The sequence below is a fragment of the Erpetoichthys calabaricus genome, chromosome 14 (genome assembly GCF_900747795.2).
Source record: "Erpetoichthys calabaricus chromosome 14, fErpCal1.3, whole genome shotgun sequence".
Taxonomy (NCBI): domain Eukaryota; kingdom Metazoa; phylum Chordata; class Cladistia; order Polypteriformes; family Polypteridae; genus Erpetoichthys; species Erpetoichthys calabaricus.
In genome coordinates this window covers 83,386,955-83,405,086 of record NC_041407.2, presented here as the reverse complement: position 1 = coordinate 83,405,086, position 18,132 = coordinate 83,386,955, and the positions used below count along the sequence as shown (strand labels likewise).

The 18,132-nt window shown below is 37.3% G+C and overlaps 1 protein-coding gene across 12 annotated transcripts in view; it reads left to right on the top strand.

Annotated features, from left to right (window-relative positions):
- The window catches only part of pum1 (pumilio RNA-binding family member 1), a 139,891-nt gene that overhangs the window by 99,093 nt on the left and 22,666 nt on the right, over nt 1-18,132 (top strand). For 10 of the 12 annotated variants that reach the window (XM_028819712.2, XM_028819704.2, XM_028819710.2 and 7 more), the window contains exons 12-16: nt 2,181-2,324; nt 3,413-3,703; nt 8,977-9,213; nt 9,584-9,851; nt 12,325-12,454. In XM_028819712.2, coding sequence (XP_028675545.1) covers nt 2,181-2,324; nt 3,413-3,703; nt 8,977-9,213; nt 9,584-9,851; nt 12,325-12,454 — 1,070 coding nt within the window. The remainder of the gene's footprint in view (nt 1-2,180; nt 2,325-3,412; nt 3,704-8,976; nt 9,214-9,583; nt 9,852-12,324; nt 12,455-18,132) is intronic. The other 2 variants (XM_028819709.2, XM_028819701.2) reach the window with 1 other exon arrangement.

Genomic DNA, 18,132 nt, shown 5'->3' with positions numbered 1-18,132 from the left:
TTTTTTTTTTTTTAACCTCAAGAAGGCTGTCTGTAGTTTGCAAACTGAAAATACAACTGCATCCTCCCTAGTAATACAGAAACATATATAAAATATAAAATTTATTGTCAAAGAAGAAATGTGTAAAATATGAGAACTACTTTCAGTGCAGTCTTTTTTTGTACTTTTTTATTTTTGTTAATTTTTGTCATTTGCAGTTCCATTCTCTGTAGGCCTCCACAGGGCAGTTCAAATCAATTACAGGGACCTCTTGGACTTTTCCTTAACCTCTGCAGTTTTCTTTACATTTTTTTTTTTGGCAGCCTCACTGGTCTTCCCTATAAGTTTTTAATACATTTCTTTTCTTTAAAAAAAAAAAAGTGTAGATTGCAAAACACACCAGCCAGCTTCTTACCTCTGCTATGCTAACTACAAGTATAGCTGCCCTAACCACTGAGGAGCCCTAGGCATGGTTTTGCTGTGGGGCCCCAATTAGCACAATACAAACATGTATTGTGATAGTTACATGTTTCATCAAGAGAGTTCACCTTTGAGGTGCAGCAGGAAATAAGCTATAAAGCCCTTGCATATATCTAAAGAACACAATGGTATCTTTCTGGCTACCACAAAATTTAGGGTGTGGATAACACATGACCCAATGAAAGCACAGGGATTTTTTCAGCAGCCTGGGTTGTACATGTTTGTTCTCCCCCACTTCATGTTGGCACAATTGTCATATGATTTCCTCTGCAATCATCAAAAGGAGTATTTAGATCCTCAAGTCTGTCTAGGACAAGAGAAGACAAAATTTCTTCTGTTCTCTGTTGCTGGAAGAAATCCCATAAAGTACTCTTTAATCCTGAGTACTTCCTTCAGTGTGACAATTCTTGTAAGAGGTGTTGTGTGCTCCTCATGGCTAACATGAGGTGAATGATCCAAAATAACGAGTAATATTTGGACTGCTTGATGTCACTCACTATATACTCCAATTACCTTCTCACTTATGGAATTAAACAGCTCATTTTGAATTTTTTGCCCAGGGCACCTGTTGTGTGTGCTGGTATCACTCTCAACATTTTTTATGTGCTGTTTCATAAATGCCTTTCTCTTGAAGAAAAGCAATGATAATAAGACTCATCTAACCGTGAATGCAAAAAGCCTGCTGCTAGGGAAAATGCAACAGACCTCACATATAACAGGGATCTTTTTGTTCCCTTTTTTTTTTTTTTAAATGACAAACACGTTTAAGTAGTGCAGTTTTGTTTCTCACATGCAACGACTTGTTCCTCATTGAGATTTCAATTGACTATTTAGTTAAATTGTACTTCTGTGTCGTACAAAGTGAGACTGATTTTCTCATGGAGTGTTCTGGGATGTAGAGAAATCCCTTGTGTGAAACAAAATAATTTAATAGTTGGCAACTGCAGATAGGTTCTGTTAACCCGATGCTGCCTTCCCAAGTGTGTGTTTTATGTTTTATAGAAGCGTTTTCTCTCTGATAGCAAGTGCTATTAGATGTTATTTAAGTGTCAAAGCTGAAAGTTGGTAGGCACATGCACACTCATAGTGAACCTAGAAGCTACCTACAAACTTTAACTCTATAAGAGTCAACCAATCAAATTTTTATCACATTAATATAACCACTGTGGTTGTTCCATCTACCTGTGGCACCTTTGAGCAGGTGGAGTATGGAACAGACCAAAAAAAAAAAAAAAAAACAACAAATATATCTGGTGCTATCCTATTCTGAGATGCTCAGGGCAATAGGTAATTGTCTGTGTCACCTAACCCACAGGCTGGCTATAACTGCACATCTCTGGAGTAACCTGCCTGTTGAGGTGTTACTTCCTGGAAGTGTGCACTGATCTCCCTCCGACCACCAGGTTATCAGCTTGCTCATTCTTCTCCCCCACAATAGCATTGACACCGTTGCTGGGTAAGAAGGTGTAAACTACTTAGACTTATGCCCAGTAGCCTAGGTGATGTCAATGATGAAATAATGTACATATTTAAAAACATATTTATATGTATGAATAGTGAAAGTTGTTTTTGAGCATCATTTTTTGGTCTCATTTGATTAAATTCTTCTGAGTTGCTTGTATAATTTAACCATAGTCTGAAAATGTTTTCCAGACTTTTTTTAACAGTTTTTCCATTAATCCAATTTCAGACTATTAAAAACAATACCTTCTTTATTTTAGGATATCCAGTTTTAGCCCCAGCTGCCTACTATGACCAAACAGGAGCATTAGTGGTAAATGCTGGGGCTCGCAGTGGCTTGAGTGGCCCAGTCCGCCTTGTGGCTCCAGCACCTGTCATCATTAGTCCTACTGCTGCACAAGCAGGTAAGAAATGTTTCATGTTACATTATTTGAATAAAAACTGATTCAGTCAGTTAAATGTGGCAAAGGCAAGGTGACTTGTGTATTAGTCATTTTGTCTCCCAATATTTATGCTTCGGATTCAGAACCTGACTTGGATCAATTTCTTTGCATTACATGCAAGTTCTGCTTTCTCTAAATGTATTCTGCAGGCTTGTGTGGATATCCATAACTTTATGTAACATGTTGAATGTACAAATTAATATATTTGAATATATATTTTTATATTAAATGCTATACTTCACCTGTATTAAGCTATAAAGTTCTAATTCCTTAAAAACTTTTACATTTTCACACTTGTAATCTGACACACACTGCATTAAATGTTAATTTGTGTTTTTACTTTAAATGTCCTTGTAATTGTTTAGAATGGCTACTAGCTGTTTGTTGGAATACCAGTATTGATTTAACCATCAGTACATCCAATAGTATACTTCCTTGTAGATAATTCATCATGTTTATTGAGTGAGCATTTGAATTGTAGCTTTTGTTCTTTTGTTGCTTTGAGCGTTTGAATTGTAGCTTCAACTCTTTAATTGTGCTTCAAAAAGAATTTTCTGAAGTTTAAAATACATCACCTTCAGTTGGAGTTTGTGGATGCCTGTTATTAATGTGCAGTGAGTTTATTGTGCGAAGAATAAAACTTGTACTGTGTATATAAATATTTTGAATGTGTTGGTACCAAACAAGTGGCAATTAGAATGATATAGTGTTGGTTTCAAACCTGAAATTTACTCACTTTTAAATAGAAGATAAAATCTAATCTTGAAAACTGTGTGTGTGTGTGTGTGTGTGTGTTGTATTCATCAGTATTTTCCGTAAAGTATATTTAATTTTTTCCATGGGTTGTGCAACTTAGACAGATTTTTTTTTTGTTTTAAATTCTACTGATTGGTAGATGGATCAAAAGTGTCATAAAGTAATAAGAAAAGATATGATCAAATTCATGACATGCACTTTTTTGCAAAATTTATTTCCATTGGACATTAAGTCATTTGTGGCTTTGTTTAGGACTTTCTGTAATTAACCTCCGTTATGCCCTATCTTTTCAGCAGTAGCTGCTGCCGCTGCTTCAGCTAACAGTGCTAATGGTGGTTTAGCTGGAGGAGCCAATGGTCCTTTCCGAGCTTTAGGGAGCCAACAACCACAGCCTCAACAGCAGCCTGGTAACAACATGGCCTCCAGCTCCTTCTACGGCAACAGTTCACTTAGCACAAGCTCCCAGAGTAGCTCCTTATTTTCCCAGGGTTCAGGCCAGCCTGGAAATACTTCTTTGGGGTTTGGAGGAAGCAGTTCACTTGGGCCCACTCTTGGATCAACTCTTGGAGGCTTTGGCACTGCAGGTAAGTTTACTCTAATATGAACATATAATATGAGCAGTACTATTTTAATTTTAAATTAATCTTTATATTGAAATAAAGAAGGTATACAGCTTATATCTGTGTATAAAAGATAAACGTGTCCTTTGTCACACTCATTGAGCAATATCTGCCACTCCTGTACAGTGCTTTTCTTATCTGGCTGGCCTGACTTGTAACTGTGTTGACCATCTTCCATTCCAGGGGTCTGTTTTCACACAAGGCTGAGTTATGCCCAGGGCTTTAAAGAAATCAAAGCTAAACCATTAGCAAAAGATGACACCCCTGTTACATTTATCATAACTTATGACAAAGGTATTTTTTTTATCCAAGTGTTCCTTTCATGATGTGATATTCCATTTACTCCTCAAACAAGCTAAAAATGTGCATGTGGTATTATGCACAGCATTATTTTTACAGTCATGGAGCAGCTGTGAGTATAACTGTGACGTGAATTTGCCCCCAAAATGTTTTTATTTGCTTATTTTTTAAAAATAAGATTTTAACCCAGGTGAAAAATGTCTGATCTGATTTGCTTTGATTTCACTGTGTATTTGCACATTGGCAGTGGAGGGAATGATTGGCTCAGTGTTGCAATATTATAATCCACATACTGGGGCTGGGTGATATGGGCAAAAACTAAAATCTTATTTTTATTTTAGTCGATTTTTTAAAAAATTTTTTACATGAACTCAAGACAAAACAGAACTCAAAAATAGTTACCTTTATTTTAAAACTATATGGAAACAACAATAACAAAAAAGCTACACTTCAGGGGTGTTATAAAAATTAAATATAAATATTAAAGAATAAATATAAAATACCAGTAATGGTGCACTGCATGAAAACGTGCAGTGAATACACTTGACTGAAGCATTCCTAGTTTTCATTCTGTTTCTCTCTATGTTTAGCATTCGTTTGCGCTTACTGCTTCCTGAGTAGCTTGTCTTTTCTCCACCCTAGCGGCCTGCTTCTTCTCTTCTTTCGTCTGCATCTTTTTGCGTTAAAATTAAGTCAGTGTTTGTGTTGCAATTACTTAGTACAGTTTCCTTAATTTTTCACTTGAGCTGGCACTTAAGTCCTCAATCTGCCTCAAGAATGATTTAAGATATGAAGAAGTAGGGGAAGAAAACGGCTCCTGTAAGCATGCGCTGCACGGCCGCTGCAGTGAGTTGATTCTACAATAAAATAAAAATAAGAAGAGGAATAACCTTGGAGGTCAATCATCACCCTGAAAACGGATAGTAGACGTCACGTTATGTATGTGTACCAAATTTCAGGTCAATAGTTCAAACAGTTTGCAAGCTACAGGTGATTTTAAAATCCTGGACAGACAAATGGATAGCCATGGTAGCGTATTATATAAGAAGAAAACATAAAATGCAGAAAAATAATTTAACAAATAAACTGAAATAAATTTCATAAAATAAAGCACCATGGGCAGGCAATAAAAAATTATAAATAACAAATAAGAAAGGTCTTCACAAATCAACTCAAGTGAAGCAAAAAATAAATGTTTTCAGGGTTGGCTTTCAGACTCTCACGCTCATGCAAGGAATCTTACGGCAAATCTATATTATTCCATTATAAACCTAATATTAGCTACATCAAAAGCATTCAGGTATTTTGCAAACCCTATTGACTATTTACAAGGTAATAAAACTGTTGCATACATGCAAATGTGTGTGCAGACTTCTCACTCCAGACAGCTGACCAAAGTTGACAAGTCTCCGTTTTATTTGAAATGAACTGTAAAATGCACTATTTTCGATTGAAGCGGTTTGTCATTCCGTTGTTACTCCGAGAAATATAAAACGAACACAAGAAAAACATTACATGACACGTTTTATATCTTTTCAAAATAATAAGACCGCCTATAACCCAACTGTAAAAGTGATTAAAGTGATTAGTTCTTTTGGTATTTATGTTAAAGAGAGGCTTCTATTTTATTACCGGTGTGGGATTATTGAAACCAATTCTTAAATAAATGAGCACTAAAATATGTGACAAACTCAAATGTATTATGTGTTTTACGGCGTTTTTGGGGTGACACCAACTCTGCTGCTGTGAGGATTACTGACTCTCATTGTTTTCTTGATGGGTGAGTGAGCTGTATGCTAATGCGATGGCCCATTAACAAAAGCAAAAGGTGTGAAATATACTACTGCCGGTTAAAGGTGCTCCCAGTATTCTGAACACCGGCGGTTCTAGTGTTAACTGAGATTGGCAATAGGCCCAGTAGGCTATACAACCCACTTATCTATGGTGTGCAGCATGTGTCCAAAGCACTGAAGGTGAGTCCACTGATTGACTTTCAAGGCCTTTTTCATATTTGTCCCAGCATTGATGGTCATGCAAACAGTTTTGTCTTCTGTGAGCTTGAAGGACGCCAGGGATTTATTGCCCAGCCCTACCATATACTAAGGATAAGTATTGGAATATTTTCTTTTTTTTTTTTTTGGCTGGATAGCATCTATTTTATTGTCATCAATGAAATGGACCGCTTTCTGCTGAATGAAATAGTGAGGCCGTTTTGTTTAAACTTGATTAATCGGGCTGACGAGACTCTCTTTCTACTCCATCTGATCTGCTCCAGCTGACAAGCATTTGATGTTCAGATTCTTTACTTGCACAAAATAATGTATTCAAACAAAGCTGAAAATCACATTTCACGCATTATTTCTGTATATACCATGCTAATTCAGATCATTTTCATTTGTAGCATCTTAGGAGAAGTTATTAAAACAAGCTTTATATTTCTACTTGAATTCATTGTACTTAAACTTTGTCCCATTTTAGACATGATTTGTCCTTGTTTCTTTGGCTTTAATTGGTGACAGGTTTCTAGACAAGATAATGTAATTACTGTATAATGGCAAGTATATGTGGTGCCGAGGAGAGTCATCCCTAACGTCCAATAATATCCTGAAGTTTTTCATGCTTAACATTTTGAACGCGAAGTACAATTTAAGTTGTATCTCATTGAGCCTTTTAAAGTATGACATACAAGAGAACTCTTCTCTCAGTGTACAGCCACTATAGATGTAGTCACTTGCTGGAGAGCTTATTTCTCTCTCTTAGCTACCAACTAGTGGATAGCCATTGAATTTTTTTTTTTGTAGCAACAGTTTATGATAAATAGTGCTATAAATAGACAGTCTGTAGTTATGTCCTCATGACAAAGGTATAAAGGTGCTGATGTTTTGAAACAACTAGATTTATTGCAAGATGAATATTTAGACGATAGTGACAGTGATGGAGATATTGACAATCAATTGGATGTTGTGGAACATATAGGTCCTGGTATTGATGTGGATATTTGCCCCAAAGCTGTTAATTCAGCACAAGGCGTCAGAGTTCTCATGACTGCCAGGACAGCAGTACATGGACATTCTGCCACTCACTGAGCGCAACAGTTACCAACTACCTAATGTGTTGTGTGCAACAAGCATGGACAGGACAAAGAAACGTGTTATATTTTGGGCACATTTTGTAAGCCTGTACTCTACGTGGTGCCATGATTCCTGGACTGTCATTCAATTGTAGACTTTGTCATGTTAATGGTGAAAATAAAGTAAGTTTCTTTACATTTTTGACAGTTACTCTTGATAATAAACCTGTTGCTCTTAAATTCATTATTTTACATTTTTTATGAGTTTTGATAGAGAACTAGTTATCATATATGCATGGACTTATACTGTAGCATCCCGATAATAAAGTCAATGCAGTCAATGCGTTAAAGAATAGGTTTGGTATTTTTCATGTCAAAGTTATTTCTTCACAATCATGGTATAGAATTTCTTTTGCACAGAAAGTTGTGTTATGAAGTGAAGCACTTTTCTTTTGCTTTATTTTTTTAAATGCATTTTAAAATACCTTGTTTGTTCATGCAGCGTACAATAGGACTAATGGAGTACATGGGTCCATAGATGAAAGAAAAATCCTTAAAACTTAACAGATACATCACTTTGAACAAGGAAAGGTTTTGATTTTATAAAGTATGCCTATCTCTATTGAGTTGTCCATGTGATAACAAAAGAAAACTTAGAAATAATTATTTGTTTTATCACGGATTCTTGGATTTATTTTATTTGAGGTTAGAAGTCATTTCCTTTTCTTTTATCAGCTCACGTCCTTCATCGTTGGTGCAGTTATGACAACCCAGTGCCAAGCTATATTTTTCTTAAAATTGTACTTTTGCCTCTGCAATTCTATTTTTTCAGCTGCTATGTTCTGCCATGGCATGTAATAACAGGCAGATGTATGCTCACATTTTACATAGCCTACAGAGCAAGATTGACACTGAGTGGAAGCATAGTGAAAAAGCACATAAGAGTTTCATAGTACTTTGTACAAATAACAATCAATCTGTCAATAAACTTGGGGAACTTGCAAAACTCATGCTGACCCTGGTGCTCTGAGGCAGGAATGACAGCTCTGCACTACTTCTAGAAGCCAACATAAAAGGAGCTCCGCCTAAGACTGGGATGGGAGGTGGACTTCCTGAGCCTGTAAACTACCACCTTGTTTGGAGGCTGTTTGGAGGCATTAGCCTTATCTCCCATGCCAGCTTACTAGTATGATTTGCATTTTTGGTAGAAAAATGCCAACTGAGATTATCCTACTATTGATAGTCATTGATGAGGAGCTGGGGTAAAGAATGGCATATGGGTTGCCTCTCACCCTGGGTGTGCAAAGTGAGATGGTAGTGCATGGTTTCCACATGGTGGAAGAGGCAACTGAAATAGTGAAATAAGCTTCCATGTAGTGAAAGAATATAAGCAATCATAAGGGTACCTTTTTCAGTTATTGCATTATTGTTTACAAAACAGAGATAGCAATCCACATCTGGGCATCAACATTCATTGTTAATAGCAGTGCTTGTTGATGGCTTTCCAAGGTACTGTAAATCCATGTCTCTGACCCTGAAAGATGCCACAGAAAAAGACAAGTGGCGGAGTAAAGTGTACAGTCTCCTTGTAAAATGAAATAACTTGAAAAATACCAAACTTATTCCTTTAAGGATACACTTGTGATGCATTTGTGACATTTAAGTTTATATTAGTATAAGCTTTAGCTAAGTGAATAATTAAAAATGAGTTTGTGGTTTTTAATATCAACCATATGTAATGTTAATTTTGTATTTTAGAGTTTTTATTTGTAAGCCATCTTGCAAATAAACCATAATTTAAAATGTAATTGTTATATGTGTATTTTCCCTTTGTAAACACATAAATCCGACTCTTCTATGTTTTCAGTTGCAAATTCAAACACTGGTAGTGGCTCTCGACGTGACTCTCTTACTGGCAGCTCAGAGCTTTATAAAAGGACCTCCAGCAGCTTAACTCCCATCGGACATGGCTTTTATAATGGTCTAGGCTTCTCCTCCTCTCCTGGCCCAGTGGGCATGCCACTTCCCAATCAGGGGCCTAGCCACTCCCTTACACCACCTCCATCTCTTTCAACACATGGGTCATCCTCCAGTCTTAATCTGGGTAAATGTGAAATTTATCTTTATAATTAAAGTTAAGGCTGTACATCTTGTTTATTACTAGCATGATGTTTTGGCACAAATACTTAATATAATAGCAATGTACTTTAATTGGAAACATATGCATTTGTGAAACAAAACTTCAGTTATTATGCAATGAAGTTATCTTTAATTCATTATCTTGTATAGATTTCATTGATTTTTTTCTTTGCTCTTTTATTACTCCCATTTGCTCAAGTTATTCTTTATATTTACCTTTATGCTCAGATCTGTTCAGAAGTATTCTTAAGTACTCGGTGATGCTATTTATTATATTTCAATATCTGTAAACACTTGCATAAATGCTGATATTTTGTGTATTGGATTATTGATAGGGGGTCTCACAAATGGAAGTGGCCGTTACATTTCTGCAGCTCCCGGAGCAGAGGCCAAATACCGTAGTGCCAATAGTGGTTCAAGCTTATTCAGTCCAAGCAGTCAACTTTTCCCTTCTTCTCGATTACGCTACGGCATGTCAGATGTTATGCCTTCTGGACGCAGTCGTCTCCTCGAAGACTTCAGAAATAACCGTTACCCAAATCTACAGCTTCGAGAGATTGCTGGACACATAATGGAATTCTCCCAGGACCAGCATGGATCTAGGTTTGTATTCTGTTAGTATAAACCTTTTAATATTTCCCAGTAGCTTGTTTGAAACTGAGCTTTCAAAATCAAATTGCATTTATCTTTACTTTATACTAAGTCTTCCAGTAGTAGTATGAGTTTAATATTCTAACTTACCAGTAAGAATTTGAATGTATCGTGTGCACGTGGCAATACTACTTTCTACTACCACTTTTATTTCTCCCACTCTTGTTTAAACCTAGCATTAACATCATTACTCTTTCTCAGTTATAGCCGGATATACATTTATACTTGCCTTTAAAAAGTGACACTGGTGTTCAAATTGGATCTGGATTGAGATCCAGTGTCATCTTCTTCATGCAGATTATAAACCAGCTTTCTTTCACTTATGTGGTTATATGTCAATAGAAAATGCATTTGCTTTTACACACTTTATCTGTTTCTGACCACTTCCAGACGTGGTCTGACTGATCCGACCACAGTCAATCACAACCAGATCAATGAAAACTCGTTCATGCAAGGTGTAAAGGAGGCCTTTATACATGATCTTATGTGTGCATGAGATAGGGGGTGATGTAATCATCTTGGATTCAATTTGCCAGCGAAAACTATTGAATAAAGAGTTAGTGACCTACTAATAAAAGTTTTTAAGATTTCTGATTTGACAGAATGACAAGTTTGTCTCCATCTGAACCAATGGAAATACTCATTCAGTTTCCACCAGTTAATTATGCCAATAATATGAAAGATAAAGCATTTATTACATGAGTACTACATGAGTATTTACTGTCAGAAAATGTATGCTCTTTTTTGGTATATTAGTGGAATCTACAGTAAAAAGTTGTGAAAGATAGTGGCACGTGACAAAAGCTCTTTGACATCTTTGCACATTCATGTCAGTTTATTTACATGGCTTCTTTTTCAAAAAGAAATGTCTTGATTTGGCGGCACGGTGGCCCTGCATGGAGTTTGCATGTTCTCCCCGTGTCTGCGTGGGTTTCCTCCCACAGTCCAAAGACATACAGGTTAGGTGCATTGGTGATCCTAAATTGTCCCTAGTCTGTGCTTGGTGTGTTTGTATGTGTGTGTGTCCTGCAATGGGCTGGCGCCCTGCCCAGGGTTTGTTCCTGCCTTGAGCCCTGTGTTGGCTGGGGTTGGCTCTAGCAGACCCCCGTGACCTTGTGTTGGGATATAGCGGGTTGGATAATGGATGGATGTCTTGATTTCTTGAGTTAGAATGTGTAGTTGCTTGAATTCCTGATGTGTCCATTTTTAGTATTGCTTTGAATCAGAGATGTTTATTTTGCATACTGGTCCTGATTTTTATTGCATAATAGTTTTTGATTTTTTTAAGTTTGTTCATGAAGTTTTTAATGTGGCAGTATTTATCGGTAATCTGTGTACGTATGTTGTGCTGAAATGTTTGTTGTAAATGCAGGCATACTCAAGTTTAAATAGTTGTCTATGTAATATATTTTATAATAGTCTGTTATCTTCAGAATTACAATCATAGCCAATTATCAAGTTATTTTACAGAAATTAATAAATTCATCATCACTCATTCACATCAGTCATCGTGTAGTGCACTTCGAAAATGATCTTACATTACTATTTTTTTAACCTTTGAGCTAAGCTGAAACTGAGAAGAATTTTACAGAATTAGACATTTATAAATGAAAGACCTGTGTGTATATGGAGCAGTCTGCTCAACCACAGCCACTGGATGGATGTGCATCCACTTTTAAATTTTTTGGCGGTTGCATACACCTCACGTCTTACCATGAAAGACCTGTGTGCCACAAATGCCACCACGCATTGACACAGATGACGCGACGGGATACAATGTTGAAATGAAGCAGTCACTGCAGCTCAACAATGTGCAAGTGAAACACCTCAGCAACGAAGGGCAAGGCTTGAAGTTTTCACTAAAACACTGTCTTTCTGGAGGTACTTTCTCGAGACAGAGATTAATAGGACATAGATAGATAGATAGATAGATAGATAGATAGATAGATAGATAGATAGATAGATACTTTTATATGCCAGCGATATGGCTAAGATGGTATCACCAGTGTCTTCTTACGAAAGCCAGTGGGGCCGCAACGCAGGTGAGTCAACATCCTCTGCACTGGGTAATTCTTAAGAGCTGATGCCTCTCCAAGTTCATGAAAATAGTGAAACTGCTAGGGAGTCTTCAGCTTGCTAGTGTATGTAATATTGTAATAATCCTATTTTAATTCAGAGTGTTATACCATGTTAGCCATTATGGATGCAATGAGAAGTCAAACAAAACAACACTCTTTATTGGCTAAATGAACAGACTACAGTATGCAAGCTTTCTAGGGTCCTTAGCTGCCTTGAAAGCTTGCATATTGTAGTCTGTTCAGTTAGCCAATAAAACGTATAATTTTCACTGACTTTAAATTTTTGTTTTGAATTAAATGTGATCAGTGTTTCTTTATGTATTTTTTTTTTTTTTTTTTAAATAAAGGTTCATCCAGCTGAAGCTTGAGCGGGCTACTCCAGCTGAACGTCAGCTGGTATTCAATGAAATTCTGCAGGCTGCATACCAACTCATGGTAGATGTTTTTGGCAATTATGTTATCCAAAAGTTCTTTGAGGTGAGTTCTGGCATAATTTTGTATTTTTTCTTATGTGTGAATATATGTGTCATGATGATATGAAGATAAATACATAAAACATATGCTCTGTATTTTTTAAGTTTCAGAGATACTGTATGTGAAGCAAGCTACACCGCATATTTCCTAAACCTCATTAGTCAGTCAGATTGTTTCCATGACTATTAATCAAAAGCCAGCAACTAACAGGATATGTTACATTTTAATGTAAGAAGTTTTGAATTAAGAAGTTGTGTTTTTCATGTTCTACCCTTGGACTTATTTTATCTAATTAAGATTGAATGATTTTTAAGCAGTAATAATTCAAGACCTGGTGTTGAGTATTCACATAAAGTAATCCAACATTGTAACATTTACTGTATCTCAGTATTATCCAAGTAATGTGACTATATATTTTACAAAGGTTAATTCATATTTAAAGTAGTGTTATTATTTTATTTAATACTGTTTGCTTCAGTTACTAGATGTAATGTTTCCAAAACTAGTAGATAGCGAAGGCAATAATCCTGGGATTACTTATTAAAACTCCAGTCTGTACCAGCTATCTTTCCTTCTGCCGTGAATCGTGACGGGTTATACTGGGGGTTTGCAAAATGGTACCAGCCACAAGCTAACCAAAGCACCTTTACCACTTGGCCACAGCGTCTTTAAGAAGACTTTTAGAAAAGCCTAAGTGAGATTTAATGTTACTTTTTTAACCTTTTCTGATCAAGTGAGTTGGTACTTGGGTTCTCCATACTCTTACTATAATTAATATTTTTATTGTAGATTGGTTTGCTGTGTCAGTACACTTCGTTATTCACAAAAAGAGAATCTACTGATTCTAGCAGCATATCACTGGGAATGGATTGCTTTATAAATCCACATGCGGAGTGGTGGCTCTGAGGCTAGGGATCTGCACTAGCAATCGGAAGGTTGCCGGTTCGAATCCCGTAAATGCCAATAGGGACTCTGCTCTGTTGGGCCCTTCAGCAAGGTCCTTAACCTGCAATTGCTGAGCGCTTTGAGTAGTGAGAAAAGCGCTATATAAATGCAAAGAATTATTATTATTATTATTATTATTTTAAATCTGTTAATTACTGACCAGTTGTAAGTGTCAATACATTTCAGAGTTTCCATGTGAAAATAGTTAATCAGCTTATTTAATGTACTTTTCATTTTATGTCTGTGTTTAAATCATATATACAGTCATTTTCTGTGGTCACACTAGGCATGGGGGCCTGGTCAGTCATTATCTTTTATTGTGCCATTGGGCAGATTAAAGGATGCAACCCGTGGTGTACAAAACATTATGCAAAGCTCTTTACAAGTACTAATCAGTGCTACAGTGAGTGAATGGGTATTATGGTAAATAAATTCAGCGCAGACACCCATTAACTTTTTTCATTTCCAAAAGGGTTTTGTTTTTCATTTGCTCTGTCTGCATAGTTTTTACAATAAAGATTTCGAGGGTTTCCGCTGTTCTCTTTGCCTATTTGCAGTCTAGTTTCTATACTTTATATTAACTTCAGTACAGCCTGATGTTTTACATAGTGCTTGATATGAATGGTAAGTTCACAGTATATACTTGTATATAAGTTGGGTGTTGAAACCTTGAAAATCGATCATAAAATCAGACCCCAACTTATACGACCGTTCAAAAAATATGACACTTAAATTTTTTTTTTTTTTTTTTAAACGTCATCTTGCTTCCTCCAATCTCTCACCAGTTTCTCAGACACATCGAATTTTGTTGCAGCAGTGCAGTTACCGATTTCTTTCACTACTTCAATGACTTTTAATTTAAAACCAGCTACATTATTTCTTCTGATCGAACACTCCATTGTAGATAAGGGATGCTCTTACGATAAAGGTACAGTGAGATGTAGGTGTGAGATACAAAAAATGCAAAACAGTGCAAACGTCGCTTCAGGAATAGTTCATGTATTACCGTGTGGTCACGTAGGCACAATACATAGGGGAATAAAAGGCAGTGTGCCCCATGGTTACTTTCTCGGGTGGGCTTTAGCATATCATAATCTCTTGGACCAATAGCGTAGGTTTTCCGCATTATTCTTTTACGACCGACATTATAAAATAGCGGAAATTATACAGTAAAATCAAGCCCCGACTTATCCGCAGGAGAACTTAAAACGCGAGTGTATATGGTATTTGGAATTAGAGGACCTAAAACATGTAATGATAATTCAGTCAATCACTGCTTTACTGTCAAATACAAGTAGATATCCGGGAGGTAAAAAAATACAAAAGCACTAGTGAGGGGGCTGCCATTAAAGTGGACATCCCCTTTTAAAGAAGACATTAAGAGGCTAAAAGTAACTTTTATCAGTTCAATAAGTTTTTTTTTGTGTTAATTTAATGTCTGCATTTTTACATGTGTGAAGAGTTGCATTTTTGTCTTTTATTTTCTCTTAGCACCCTATTTCAATACTGTTTAATATTTTTTTTGCATAATGTGTGACATGAATAGAAAGCTGAATTTGTACTGAATAGGGGCATATCACTGGTTTACTGTCCAATACAAGGAGAGGCCTTGGAGGCAAAAAGTGGGCATACACTACTGAATAATTCTGTGTTCACAATTGTTTAAAAATCATTGGTGTTTTGGTTTGCACACAGTTTTCAAAATTTTAAATACTATGCTGTGCCTTTCTTAAAGGAAGGACATAATGGAAAGGTCAGTTTATACTGAATAAGAAGCAAACTTATCAAGTGCACCCTCTGGTGGATTTTTAGAGTTTAAGTCAGAAATGACTAAGGAGGTGTTTTTTTTTCTTTCCACCCTCACACACAAAACAAATTTGTTGGACACTTGAGAGATTGTAGGCACATGCTCCCATTGACCACTCTTTGCCATATGGGCTTGTAGCTTCTTCAAAGATGCCATCAGCCTCTTAGTAGCTTCCCTCTTGCTTGATTATCCAGTTGGTAAGCATATGCTGCTATAGGGAAGGTCTGAGTAGTGCCATAAATCTTCTGCATTCTAATGATCATCATGTACATGCTCAGTGGTATAGTTAAAGCCTCTGAAATCTCATGACTTGTCTCTTTGTATAACCTTATCTAGTATTTCTTTTGATAGCAGCTTTCTAGCCATAGCATATTTCCTTTAAACTCCTATCTAAGTATTTTAGTACTTCAGAAACTTCAGATTTTATTCTGAAGTAAATAAATTCAGCACAGTTGGTCATAGGGTTGGTGACAGTTTGTTGGTTGATGTATAAAGCAAGCAGGTTTAGAATGCATTTTGGAAGGGGCAGGTTCACTTATCTACTTCAGGCATTTTACTGTTTTAGAATTTAATTTTCACTTTGTTAGTGTGAGCGTACTGTGTGTAAATTAAACACAGAACAGGTGTAAATAAATTCATTTTTATTTATTCCTACAACAAAAGGTGTTAAATTTTACCATCCAGTACACCCATTTATTTGTTAAGCCAGACATTCCAGTGGTGTAAATTATCTAATTACTAACACATTAATTTGAATCTCATATGATGTTAGCAGAATTTTAAAAATACAAGGAATGTTGTGAGGTGCTTTTAGGAGAGGTTTGAAATCTAAACCTGTGGTGGGCTAGCCATTTCATAAGGTATTAAAATATTCTTAACAAATGCAAGAAATGATTGTTACTTTTTTATAGCATTGTTTATTTTATTATTATTTATTTTGTTTTTATGAGCAAGCCTTAAAATATTTTTTATATGACCTAAGGCTTTTACATAGTACTGCGTTATATATATATATATACACACTGTGGGGCAAAAAAGTATTTAGTCAGCCACCAATTGTGCAAGTTCTCCCACTTAAAAAGATGAGAGAGGCCTGTAATTTTCATCATAGGTATACCTCAACTATGAGAGACAAAATGAGAAAAAAAAATCCAGAAAATCACATGGTCTTATTTTTGAAGAATTTATTTGCAAATTATGGTGGAAAAAAAGTATTTGGTCAATAACAAAAGTTCATCTCAATACTTTGTTATATACTGTAATAAGGCGCTATATAAGCGCCTGACCCGGCACAGAAGGACACAGAGGCACGTATAAAATCAATGGACTTTTTATTTTCTTCTCCCGTGGGCGCACGTCTTCCCTGTGACCCACAGGTAATACACAGTCCCACAAAACACAAGTCCACAACAACAACAGCACTCTTTCTCCTCTCCCACCACTCCTCCACAAGCTTAGTCCTCCTTCCTCCCGACTCTGGCTCTCCTTAGTGGTGGTGGCTGGCCTTTTTTATACCCCACCCGGAAGCATTCCAGGTGCTTGATCACCTGGACATAATTGCATTTCCGGGTGGGGCTGAGGAATTGACCAGCCGGGCTGCCAAGTCCATGCAGCTCCCCCTGGCAGCCATCCGAGCCCCCAACCAGGCTGTGGAGGACTCCATCTCCCATGGAGCCATGTGCCGGGTTGGGGAATCATTGACTGCCAGGGAGGCTGCCCCCAAGCGTCCCGGGGGAGGTATTGAACAGTGCATGGCTGCTCCCCCGGAACAGATGCAGCAGAGGCGTCCCTGCCGGGCATGGAACCCGGCTGTCCTTTACAATACCCTTTGTTGGCAATGACAGAGGTCAAACGTTTTCTGTAAGTCTTCACAAGGTTTTCACACACTGTTGCTGGTATTTTGGCCCATTCCTCCATGCAGATCTCCTCTAGAGCAGTGATGTTTTGGGGCTGTCGCTGGGCAACACTGACTTTCAACTCCCTCCAAAGATTTTCTATGGGGTTGAAATCTGGAGACTGGCTAGGCCACTCCAGGACCTTGAAATGCTTCTTACGAAGCCACTCCTTCATTACCCGGGCGGTGTGTTTGGGATCATTGTCATGATGAAAGACCCAGCCATGTTTCATCTTCAATGCCCTTGCTGATGGAAGGAGGTTTTCACTCAAAATCTGACGATACATGGCTCCATTCATTCTTTCCTTTACATGGATCAGTCGTCCTGGTCCCTTTGCAGAAAAACAGCCCCAAAGCATGATGTTTCCACCCCCATGCTTTACAGTAGGTATGGTGTTCTTTGGATGCAACTCAGCATTCTTTCTCCTCCAAACACGACGAGTAGAGTTTTTACAAAAAAGTTCTATTTTGGTTTCATTCCTCTTCTGGATCATCCAAATGCTCTCTAGCAAACTTCAGACAGGCCTGCACATGTACTGGCTTAAGCAGGGGGACACGTCTGGCACTGCAGGATTTGAGTCCCTGGCGGCGTAGTGTGTTACTGATGGTAGCCTTTGTTACTTTGGTCCCAGCTCTCTGCAGGTCATTCACTAGGTCCCCCGTGTGGTTCTGGGATTTTTGTGCACCGTTATTGTGATCATTTTGAACCCACGGGGTGAGATCTTGCATGGAGCCCCAGATCGAGGGAGATTATCAGTGGTCTTGTATGTCTTCCATTTTATAATAATTGCTCCCACAGTTGATTTCTTCACACCAAGCTGCTTACCTATTGTAGATTCAGTCTTCCCAGCCTGGTGCAGGTCTACAATTTTGTTTCTGGTGACCTTTGACAGCTCTTTGGTCTTGGCCATAGTGGAGTTTGGAGTGTGACTGTTTGAGGTTGTGGACAGGTGTCTTTTATATTGATAATGAGTTCAAACAGGTGCCATTAATACAGGTAACGAGTGGAGGACAGAGGAGCCTCTTACAGAAGAA